Source organism: Xyrauchen texanus, chromosome 44 (genome assembly GCF_025860055.1).
Source record: "Xyrauchen texanus isolate HMW12.3.18 chromosome 44, RBS_HiC_50CHRs, whole genome shotgun sequence".
NCBI lineage: Eukaryota > Metazoa > Chordata > Actinopteri > Cypriniformes > Catostomidae > Xyrauchen > Xyrauchen texanus.
The window spans coordinates 17,070,707-17,083,270 of NC_068319.1; the positions used below are offsets into that span (position 1 = coordinate 17,070,707).

The window sequence follows — 12,564 nt, forward strand, 5'->3', positions numbered from 1 at the left end:
TAGTAAAAAATCTATGTAAAAGAGGTATCGTATTGCAGCAACGATATTGGACTTTAAATGGTGAAACTGTGACTCTCTAGTGATATGGAAGAGGCAGAGTGTTATCCTGAACACCTTTTCATTTTTAGAGCTTACCACTTTCTCCAGCTGGCAGATCTTCTTCTCCTGGTCATGAATTTGCTGGTTTTTCATCTCAAGAACCTCTTTCAGACTCTTCAGATCTTCCTCGATATGCTGATATGGAGCTAGGGCATCCTGCAAATAAAAATGCAACACTTTCATTTAATGTGTGTTGATGTTTTATAAGTAAGTATATGTGAGACTTAAAGAGGCATACCACGATCTGTTCATCTGTGCTCTTCCTTAAGGCCTCTTCAAAACGCTTAGCTTTGTCTTTCAGAATTCGGTTCTGGAACGTCAGTGTGTCCACCTGGTCCTAAAAGAAACAGTACTATTAACAGAGAAAGCAAAACAAATGAAGGGCAAAACATCTCATTCACTGAGACAGTCATACTAAGAAAAATAAGCACAAAAAGTCAAGTAAATCAAAACTATTATCCTAAATCACCTGAAGGGAGAGGCGTAGTCTCTCAAAGTCCTCTTCGAAACTGGCTTTCTGCTGCTCATGAGCTTTTCTTAAGTCTGAATGAAATAAAATCGAAAGTTATGCTCTACATTTCCCCTTGGTGGTTAGTAGAGGCATTATTAACAGGACACTAACCTCTCATTGTCCTTGCATGTTCCTCCTGCAGTGTTGCCATGGTAATGTTGTGCATGGTCTTCAGGTCGTCCAAGGCAGCCTCCTGGTTGGCAGTCAGCTCCTCTATCTACCAAAACAAAGAAACGGTTGAGATATACTGTGTAATCTGATGCATGTAGTTAAACTACAAAGATGAACTAATGTAAAGCTAGTTTCCTCTATGCTTTCATTTGAGAATGAGAACCACTAATCATGACCACAAGGAGGTTACCCCATGTGACTCTATCCTCCCTAGAAACTGGGCCAATTTGGTTGCTTAGGAGACCTGGCTGGAGTCACTCAGCATGCCCTGGATTCGAACTCACGACTCCAGGTGTGGTAGTCAGCGTCAATACTCGCTGAGCTACCCAGGCCCCACTATGATTTCATGATCATCAAGTGGATGATCAAACCTGTTCCTGGTGCTGGGTTCGAAGTTCCTCCACCTCTGATTGGTGCTCAGCTCTAAGATGGTCTCTGTCTGAAGCGTGACGTAATCTCAGGTTCTCCTCAAAGGTAGCGAGCTCAGACTCCTGCTGGACCTGCAACCCTCTGAGCTCTCTCTCAAAGCACTCCTCCAGCTCCCTCTTCTCCTTCTGCAGACGCTCCCAGCGAGCTGCGTTAAAAGCTGGCCAATGTGGGCAGAAATGATGGATTTAGCCAACACAAACCTTGTTTTGTTTTAGAATCTTATGGAGACTGCGCAAAAAGAAACCTCTTTTAACTCACCTACTTCAAGCTGAATCCTGCTTAGCTCCTGGGACAACTCTCTCTCTTTCTCTTCAGCACTTTCACTCTGAAACCAAAAATAACACGTATGCTTTGATACTCATCTACTACATGGCTTTTAACACAAATATTACACATACTCCATGTTGACCGACATGTTGTGTCTTGGACGCTGGACAGCGCTAACCATCATAAACCAGCTCGGACAAGCATTCATTTTCAGCAGTGCATGCACACACACACACACACACACACACACACACACACACACACACACACACACACACACACACACACACACACACAGTACTGCATTTAGTATTGCATTTATGGCCTTTGTCTAAAGGCAAATCAGTTCACAAAAATTCTAGTCAAATTCTAGCTAACACAAAAACAAACAAACAAACAAACAAACAAACACCACATGAATTCTAGTTTGCATTTAACAACTAACAAAAAGGAGTTGGCAGGTTACTGACACACACAACCTCTATCCTTAGACACTTTATTTCTAATCAGAAGGGCATGTGGAAGAGATGAATACAATTACATTAAACATAAGCCTAATTGTGTATGCACAGGCTTTAAACTAGAACATATAGAACCGTTTTTATTTTCAGACCACTCACTGAACTGTTTGAGATTGTGTACCTGTGTCTCGAGTTAGTTACTATATGCAATGCAAAATAAAATTACAGTGTCAACTGTGAGCAAATGGAGTGAACACCTTTTAAGATATGATAATTTAACATATTTTCTCTAATAGTCACCAGAGGGCACTACACTTCTAAAAACAGCAGAAAACATAGCAGAATTATTATTTTTTTAAATGAATGAGGAATACAACAACATATGCAATTTATCCAAAGAGACAGCTGATAATATGCATGCTGTAAGTCTGTGTGCAAACCATCCAAATGGTACACTCTTGCAAACAGTTACCTCATCTCTCGTAGTCCAAATAGGTCTATTTACAGTAGAATAAGGATTATGATTGTGACTTGCTCTGTTGTTTGGGAGTTGTTAGGGAGATTGAGTGGATGTGTCAGTTCAAGGCAGTATATATATATCGGTTAACAGTAAACACTAGTGGTTGCTTAGTGAATAAGGCTTTGGCATGGCAACACAAACATCACAGGTTCAGTCTCAGGTATGGAGACATGTGAAGACAGTATCATTCTGTGCTTTTGCATGTTATTTGATCTTAGGGGTTGTGCTAAAGGGGATGTTCCTGCAGTAGATGTACTGTAAATCATGTTGGTAAGAATGCATTTGCTAAACAGCAATAACTTTGTATATACAACAACATTTTTGGGATAAATATTTTCGAGAATAAGATCGATTCTCTAAATAGAAGTTTTCAAGCAGTTATTATAGCTTTAAGTCAAGCAAACCAAAAAAGGCAAACCTCAAATAACAGGTGAAATGCAACATTTGATGTCACATCCTTTCACTGTTTGTTGTGTTTATTTGAATGCCAGAGCAACCTACAGCTACAGTACAATGATCCCTACCACTAACCATAACCCTAACCACAAACTTTAAAAACTGAATCTGTATCAGTAGGTGGCGACAGTGAGAAGAAATGTGATGAAAATGAAGAGAAGAAGAAGCTAGCAAATGCTAAGCTAATAGGCAAACCTTTCAACTTGTGAGCAAATTGGAGAAAACAGAAGAGAGAAATGTTTAATGTCACCATTTATATCTTTGGTTTAATAATATGATAATTTAAAAGTTATTCTTTGCTATATTTACATAGTTAAGACAACATGAATCATACAGCGATACCATCGAAATTGAAACGCTATTTTAGCCAATAGAATCGCTTCTTGTTCCAAGGGGACTTTCCTTGGAGTGAGCATGTCATGTATTGGGTGTTCCTTGTCATCTTGCAGGACGCAGACAGATACACTTGTCCATTTGACTCAAGCTTAGCAATTCAGTATCATAAGCGAGGGTAATGTGATATAATGTGAAATAAAGTACCTTGAGGCAGAAGTGTTGAGTGCAGATCACAAAGACCTCTAGACCCACGCTGGTTTTCTTTAGTTCTGTCTGAAGAGCCTGCAGTTGCCTGCTCTGCTCTTCACAGCGTCCCTGCAAGAGCTGCAACTCTCCATGTCTCTCAAACTCCTCTCGTTCTTTCTCTTTCTTCTGCTCCACTTCTTTTCTCTTCTCTGGGCCAGGAGAGCCAGTGCAAGGTAAAATCTGCATGCTTGAGGCTCGTACTGCCGATGTTACTCTCTGTGGCCTCTGAAGGACTAAACAGATAAACATACAAGAGAGTAATACAAAAATCGAATTAGTTAAATTCACCTCAGAATGGCCGTCTGTGGATAAAATGGTCTCTGTATTGTAAAAACTCCCCAGGGAGTCTTGTGCGCTTAAAAACCATGAAACAATTTACATAAAGCTTTACCATAATTTCTTTACGTAAGTGGATTACATTCATTTTCTATAAGTAAAGGTAAGGAACCATAATCAGAAACTAGATTGTCTCAATGTAAAGTAATTTTAAAATGAAATATATGACCCAAATCTATGAAAAGTTACAACCATACATAATGCGTTGTGGCTAAAAAGACCGTGACCAATCTTTAGTTCAAATAAAATAATGGAGGAATTGTTACGCAGTCCACCTTGATTAGTCACACCAAGACCAGTGAAGACCTAGTGAAAGTGTTCCATAAAGACATTGTCCATTATTTATGCTCTATAAGTACTTATCTTGATAAACTGCTCAAAACTAGCATTAAAATCAATGGGTTTGCCATTAATAAAAAAAAATATCAAGATGTGTATCTTAATGAGGGAAATTTCAGAGCCATAAATATGCTAATAGCAGCTAATGCTTGTGTGCATATGGCAGCTGTGTTTGAAGCATAGTGGATAGTTCCTCAATTTGTTCTTTCTATCCATGATGAATTTGATAAACACATTAAGCCAGATGGAATGACTGGATGATCTACGGCTGTCATTACTGTAGAAACCATTTTCAGAAGAAGGACTTGCCTGTGAGATTGAGGGACTCATAGCAGTTAATTACAATGATGGGACTTTTTTGCTTTAGGTCCACTGTGTAGAGAGCAGAGCCGGACTACCATTGGCCTTGACTGGGCTCCAGCCCATGGGCCCAGTACTGGGCCCATCCGCTTACTTTCGTTTGATTTGTTCAGTTATATGCCAGTCATTTTATTTTTCATTTAAAGTTTGATGATTGGTACTGTGTACGGAATGATGTCATTAAATTAACTAAATTACATGTCAGTCATTTAGTTAAGATGTGTCACGTTTAGACATCGTGATACACACCTGTCTGCATTAGACACTGTTAACATGGCGTACAAGCGGTATCGGAGTGGAGCGGTTAAAAGGAAGCACTCAGTAAAACGATCACTGGATTTTTCACACCTGTGACACCACAGCCTGATGTGCAAGCAGAGAATCTAGAGGACAACAACCTGCTGTAGGAAACCATTGGAGCCAATCTGACTTCACGAGTAGGGCCATCAATGGATCATCATCTCATCAGTCAGAAGCCGTTAGCTTGGTGGAAGAAATGGCAACTTTTTCAGCTACTGAACCAGATAGGCCGACAACTTCTATAGACTCTTTAGCCACCGATCCAGCTCAATTGGGTACAATTGCGTGCTGATTTGATCAAAGACTTTGCTGCTAAGAAATCCAGAAGATGCCACTTCCAACATGTAAGCCTCAGTCTCATCATTGTACTACATAAATATCTTTCAAATGAGATGACAGACAGTACATACTTAGTCAGAACCTGATAACCTATTTCTCTATTGCATGTTGTTTTAAATGATCAGCATCTAGATCCTGCTGTTGTACGGTGTCATGCTTGTTTAAGGTGTGTGAGTGGGATAGACAGTGTAATATTTTTTTATTAACTGTAATCCTGATCCCATCACGAAGACAAGGGCACCCCCCACTTGGAAGTGGATGCCTCGGCCAAGCCCACTGCAGCTGTCCACTAGTAGGCGCAGGCTGTCACAGCAGCAGTACTACCCCCTGCTCAGAAGAGGAGGAGGGTGCTTTCTCAGTCACTGAAAGCGCCCCCGGCCACGGCTCCCCATTCCTTGCCAGTTTTCAAGGCCATGGAGGCCGTTCTCCAGTCTCTGCCAGTGCTCACGGCCACAGAGGCCATTCCCCAAACTCTGCCAGTTCTCACAGCCACGGAGGCCATTCCCCAGTTGTAGCTGCCAGTGGTCATGGCCACGGAGGCCGTTCCCCAGTCACTGCCAGTGTTCACGGCCACGAAGGCCGTTCCCGTCACTATCAGCATACACGACCACGAAGGGTATTCCCCTGCTGTGGCCAGTGCCCATGCCTGCCACGGTCCACAAGCCTCCACCACCCAAGGCTTCCATGGCTTCGCCCACTGAGCCGCTCCATCCTGACCCCCGTCCAGTGGCTGCTGCCCAGGACTCTGTCCCCTCTGCTCTGAGGCTGCCTCCCAGTTCGCAAGACCCGCCTCTGCCTCGAGGCAACCTCCCAGACCGCCAGACCCCGCGTTTACCCTGAGGTCTCCTTCCAGGCCGCCAGACCAGGTCTGCGCCCAGACCCCAACTCCGCCCTGAGGTCACCAGACCCCACCTTCACCCTGAGGCCTTCCCTCAGGCTGCAGGACCCCGCCCCTTTCCTTAAGTTCCCCTCTTTGGTTTCCCTCCTTTTCCTCACTTTCTGTTGTGTGTTCTATGTTCTGTCCAGTCGGTTCTGTTCCCTGCTGCCTTCTGCCCAAGCCATGGATTACCTTTTTCCCCTATGGCGTAGTTTATGTTTGTTTGTTTTTCTTTTCCCTTTTGGGAGCTTTGTTTTTTTTTATTTTTTTTTTATTTATAAATAAATCCCCTTTTTAACTCTGCTTTTGGGTCCTGCCTCTGCATTCTGTGACACATTTTAGCCTCTGTACAGGCAGTAATAATTAAGTACATGAAGTGATAAATAAGTTATATAGTGCTGCCAATCTCTAATGCATATCTGGTATGCATTAAGTTCGACAGAATAGAGAGTCTGATTTAATCAAAACAATCCTTACCCTCTCTTCTGCAAGATAAATTATAAACAACCAGTTTTGCAAATCTGGTTCCTCTTATTCCCTCATTTCCAGCTTAATGTGATCCTGCATTAAACTAACAGCACTTTAATTAAAGAGCTTAAACATTATATTGCCTGAAAGACAATTCAATCCAGCAGCACACACACATTTACACACCACAATCACCAACCTCCTAAACTATCAGAGCGGCATAATCTATAGTCAGGGAGTCAGTCTCTATGACAACAAAGAGAAAATAGTCATTTTCAGGTAGTATGTTTTCGGCCAAAGTGACATTAGGCTGGTTGTCTCTGCTCTTCATGAAGACAAATAAAACAAGGGGGATGGATGAATGAATGGAGAGAAAGAAGAGGGTAGAATAGAGGAATGTCTTATGAAGTATAAATGAAAAAGTTCATTTTTATGGTGCTGGTAGAGACAAAAAAAGGAAAGGTTAGGTCACTTCTTAGGTGAACAAGAGAGGGAAGGAGAAAGACAGAAATAATGCTCAGTGGAGGGGACACACAATAGATTGATTTGTCTGTTGAGGAGGGAATGATTTAGATGTTTTTAGGTTTAAGTGTTTACGGTAGGGGGTTAGGGTTGATTTAAAACTCCATAGAGCATTAACCTTAAAACTAGAGATGCACCAATAACCAACATGTACAAAGTACCTAGTTTTAGTTATCGGCCAATAGCGAGAACCGAAACGAGTAGTTTTATGTTTGTATTTGATATTTTGATACTAGCCAACATTAGCATTTTAAGTAATTAAAAATGACAATTCTGGACAATTTTACCAGGGTATAGCTCACCTTTAAAAGTAATCCATCTAACACATATAATAAGTTATTCATGCCTTAACAGTTTTATTTTATGCATATTGTTCTGGGTATTCATGGAGCGGGCAATGCAGCCTTAGTCTTGATTCATTATTCTGGGTTTGTTGCGTCCTTTGTTGCGTCCTGGGTTTGAGGCATCCTTATTATACTGTACAATCAATGTTCATTTGATTGCTTTAACCCGTGTTGTTGTTGGGCTAAGAAAAAGTGACACATAACTCCTATTCCTTTTTCCAGCATTTTCTTTACACAAAATACATTTGATTTTTGGAGTTGTGGTTTTTAGGACATCAACGACTGTCTGACGTGAGTCTGAAGAATGCACAAACACAGGTGTGTGGAGAGAAATGGATATATCATGTGAAATGGATGAAATGAAAACTCGTGAGCTAGTTTCAAATGGTTTTATTTTTGCTCTTTTTTTTTTTATCTGTCAGAATGACAGAAAACATTTGGGGCCCTTATTTTAAGAGTGCTAGGCTGGATCATGTGTAATTTAATAAGGAGGTTCTTCTCCGGTTATTCCACCATCTGCATCCTATTATATCATCCATTCCATCAAGCACCAGTGATATAAACATAGACAGCACATTCCTAAGAAATTGGTAGTGTAAATATACTGTATGCAATGAATAAGAAGAATAGAGCTATGGGCTTAAATTATTTTGTGCATTTACTGCATCCTTGTTAAAATTGACATGCTCCTTTTATTCGCATGGTAAATGTGGTTTAGGTTATGAATATAGGCTCCATTAAATTACAAAGAATGTAAGTATTATTAATAATTTTCATCTACTGACACTGATCATGGCAAGTATTAACAGCTATTGTATCAACATGCACTTCAAAACAAAATAAAGTTATTGAAACATGAAATAATTAAACAAAAATATTTCTACATTGAAATTACATAAAAAAAAATATATAATCAAAATAATGAAGTGGTAAAAGAAAATCATACAAAATGCAAACAATTTACCTTCTTCCACCAGCTCAGACTTAAAAATCACTCTACGACAACAGGTGGAAAAACAACAATACAAATTAAATAATGAATCCAATTACAAATATAAACATAATAATAATAATAATTGAAAAATAAACAATGACCTATAGATTGTTCAAAATATCTCATTTTTGTCTCATTAAACGGCTGCAACAGTGATTGTCAGGGACATAATTTGATCTTTCACCATATTTTCAGAGTTTGGACATGAAATTTATCATCACATGCCTGTGGAATAATTAAATAAAAATGCAGGAACTGCCACACATACAGGGTCCCCCCCCCCCTCAAAAAAATCCTTTGATTGCTCATACCTTAAATATTCATAAAGGCATTTGCACGATTTTTGTCGTACTTTTTGTAAACAACAAAAAAATGACGTCACTGTGATGTCATCGTAAGCAATAACTTGCTACAAATAAATAATAAATAATTTGGCACCCCACAAATGGGGCCACATAGCAAAAGAGAAGCACCTAAGTTTGCTGCTATTTAAAACTTAGCTAATTTATTTATTTATTAGTCCATGGAAATTCTTCATAATGACAAAAACACCAACGTGTATGTGTGTGAGAGCGAAAAAGTACATTTGGAGTAATACAGAGGAGATGTGAGTGTGAGAGAGCATGACATCAACTAATAGCAGCAATGTACACTTACAGCAGCAGGGGGAGAGCTATATAATGAAAGCAATATCTTGGGTTGATCTTTGTCTTGGTTAGTTACCTGGAGACTGTGGTTTAGGAGAGACCACAGCCAGTCTCTTAGGAGAGGAGAGAGATGAACGAGTGCCATCAGAACTCTTCTGGAATTCCTTACGGGCAGCTATAGATTAAAAAAAAAGACAAAAAAAATTGTTTGTGTTAGTTAATGGCAGTGCTTTTTGTGTTCAATGAAAGTCATATGATTTTGGTACAACACAAGGGTGAGTAAATGAAGACATAATTTTTATTTTTGGGTGAACTCTCCCTTTAAGAATTAAACTGTATTAAAAGATATTTGCACACACAGATAGTGTAAATGACTGCAAATCCATGAATGCATTCACAACTGTAACCACAACCCCCATTTATATCTCTCCTCTCTTGTATGGAGTCGTGATTTGGTCTCAGCGGTCTGTGGATCAATTCCAATAAGAGGCAACCATCCACAAAATAGCACAGCTGCCAGGGTCCGTTTGCCACATGGGCCGATATGACATTCTAAGAGAAAGCAAGCAAGCGTAGACCAGCATAGGACATAAAATATATTACAAAATCTATGTTCATCTCACACATCCAAGATCTGTGGTCATTACATTCCCAGTACAGCGAAAAGAAGTCGAGTTTATTTTAAACAAATAATCCTAACATATCTACTGTAATGTAGCGAAAATGTGAAAATGTAAAAGAAAATATGATAAAGTGTGTAATTATTAGTGGTGGATGCTAATGCATGAATGATACCTCACATGTTGTGGCTTGTTAAGGAGATGCTCTATAACCTGAGCAATCAAAATTATGATTTTCACCTGGCGGACAAACAAGCGGGTGAACAAAATCCAATAGACTAACATTACACAACACCATATCTGAGAGATTCTCATGAAACATGCCATTAAATGTCCTGGTCTTATTTTACGTTGATCATCCCTTAACAAGGCCACATATCAAGGTCTGAGTAGATTAGATGGTAAGCGAACAATCAGTTTTCGTAGTCAACTTGTTGATTGGAATTTGATGATGGTTATGGGAGGAATGTGTCACAACACAAAGTGCATCTCAACCTGCTGCGTTTGGGGCTGTGTAGCCGCAGACCATTCAGAATGCCCACGATGACCCCTGTCCACCATTGAAAGAATGTACATTGGGCACACAAGCTTTGGAACTGCACCTCGAAGCAGTGGAAGAAGGTCGTCTGGTCCGAATAATTCAGTTTTCTTTTAAATCACATGGATGGCCATGTACTTGTGCGCCATTTACCTGAGGAAGTGATAGGACCAGGGTGCACTGTGGGAAGACAACAAGCCGGTGGAGGGAGTGTGATGCTCTGGACAATGTTCTTCTGGGAAACCCTGGGTCTGGCCATTTATGTGGATGTTAATTTGACACATGACACCAACTTAAACATTGTTGCAGACCAGGTACACTCCTTCATGACAATGGTATAATCTTATGACAGTGGCCTCTTTCAGCAGGATAATATGCCCTGCCACACTGCACACATTGTTCAGGAATGGTTTGAGGAACATGATGAAGTGTTCAAGGTGTAGCACTGGCCTCCAAATTCCCCAGATCTGAATCTGATTGAGCATCTGTGGGATGTGCTGGACCAACAAGTCCAATACATGGCAGCTCCACCTCACAACTTACAGGACTTGATGGATCTGCTGTTAATGTCTTGGTTCCAGATACCACAGGACACCTTCAGGGGTCTTGTGGAGTTTTGGCAGCATGTGGAGGATCAACAGCATATTAGGCAGGTGGTCATAATGTTTTGGCTCATCCATGTATATGTATTATTTATACTGTGTATATATATTTATTTTTTTCTTATTTGGATTAAAGATGACCAGGACATTTTCTTGACATCTTCTAGGGACCATAATATCATAGAAAATTGAGGGCGGACTTTTAAAACGACTTGGGCCAGTAAAAATGATTTGGGCCAGTAAGCAACCACCTAGAACATCCAAGATTTCAAATATCAATGTGCTAAAAAACCACTCGGACCACCTTAGAAAACACATAGAAATGCTCTGGCAATACTATGGCACTTAAAAAAATCTAGTTTAACTTTTTATTTAGTAGGAAGAGCCACTGTATGAAATAAGCCAAACAGATATAAATGATAACAAACAGATAACAAACTCAAAAAATCATGCAAAAAGTCTGAAGGTACTGATGGCGTACAGGGAATTTCAAATCCCCCAACACACAACATAGAGGGGCGCGTATGTTTTTGGGGTTACTGCTTTTGGCTTACTTTCACTAAAAACAAAGCACACACACCACATAAGCAGCACATTTCAACAGGGGTCCCAGGGCACCCAATTACTGCCAGCTCATCTCAACATGTAACAGACAACCATATCTTGAATCCCAAATGATGCCTCTTCCCTTGGACCCCACTCTTTCCCCATCCCCTGCTGAGACAGCACCTAAGGCCCCACACATCCGGTCTCGTAACATGTTATAATCGAGCTACAGCCGTTTTTTGCGTTGTCAAGCCATAGTCTACATCTGTCTTTCCAAGTATATTAATACAAAGCATAATAGACAATTTGTCTATAGGATGGTCGTCAGCTGAGGAACTGTTAAGTACACGCTGCGTGTCACCTCTGTTTTTTGGAGCATGTGCCCAACAACGAGGCTAATTGTGGTCTGAATAATGTGTATACATGCTGAACGAAGGAGAGCTACAATGGCATTATATAATGTAGGTCTGTTAGTCCGTCCTTGCAAAACTCAGACATTTGTAAACTTTGGGCATTCAGAAACACTGTTTGCATTTATCGAATTGTAATCCTGCATATACTGTAGTTTATGATGACTTCAATCATTGGATGTGTATTACTCAAGGCAACCACACTCCCTGTACTGTTTTATTATATCTATGAGGGCCAAACGTTGGCTGCACAGACAGTGAACATAGCAGGGTCTTTGAACGCTCATGAGTGCTGTCATCGCTCACTATCTAAACTTCATGTTAAGATTCTAACCTAATCTAAATTGGTACTCCATGATGGGCCAGTAGTCCTGTCAGCCCTTCTGGCCCTCCAGGGGACTAAGGATTTTACTTGGATGGCACAGAGGGAAGCAGCAGGAAGAGAGTTGTATGCTCTCAGATCTGAAAATGAGACAGAACTGATAACAATGCAGCAAGACAGACAGAGGAGGACAGGTTAGGAAAGAGGAAATGGATGAAGGGGGGATCAGGACATACTTCTAGCCCCATTATCCCTCCAGAAGGTGAAAAACAACTGGCTATATGGGCTCAGGTGAGCTTTAATTGGACAGGCACTAAAGCAAAACTCTTCTACTTTGGAAGCTTTGAAACTGCATGGCACCTAAAATTGTTCACAAACTAAAGACCAATCAGCTGTATGTTTGAAGGCTAGATCAAAGCAACACCAGTAAAAGAAGACTACTGGGTGGCTGTGGCTCAGTTGGTAGAGTGGGTTGGCCACTGATCGCAGGGTTGGTGGTTCAAA

At 40.5% G+C, this 12,564-nt stretch overlaps 1 protein-coding gene across 1 annotated transcript in view; it reads right to left on the reverse strand.

The window, feature by feature from the left end:
- Positions 1 to 12,564, reverse strand: part of LOC127636290 (microtubule-associated tumor suppressor candidate 2-like) — a 38,971-nt gene that overhangs the window by 2,311 nt on the left and 24,096 nt on the right. The window contains exons 4-11 of the mRNA XM_052116740.1: positions 9,099 to 9,197; positions 3,455 to 3,729; positions 1,469 to 1,535; positions 1,153 to 1,367; positions 722 to 827; positions 569 to 642; positions 338 to 436; positions 136 to 255 (exon numbers count right to left, since the gene is read on the reverse strand). Of these exons, the coding sequence (XP_051972700.1) occupies positions 136 to 255; positions 338 to 436; positions 569 to 642; positions 722 to 827; positions 1,153 to 1,367; positions 1,469 to 1,535; positions 3,455 to 3,729; positions 9,099 to 9,197 (1,055 nt within the window). The remainder of the gene's footprint in view (positions 1 to 135; positions 256 to 337; positions 437 to 568; positions 643 to 721; positions 828 to 1,152; positions 1,368 to 1,468; positions 1,536 to 3,454; positions 3,730 to 9,098; positions 9,198 to 12,564) is intronic.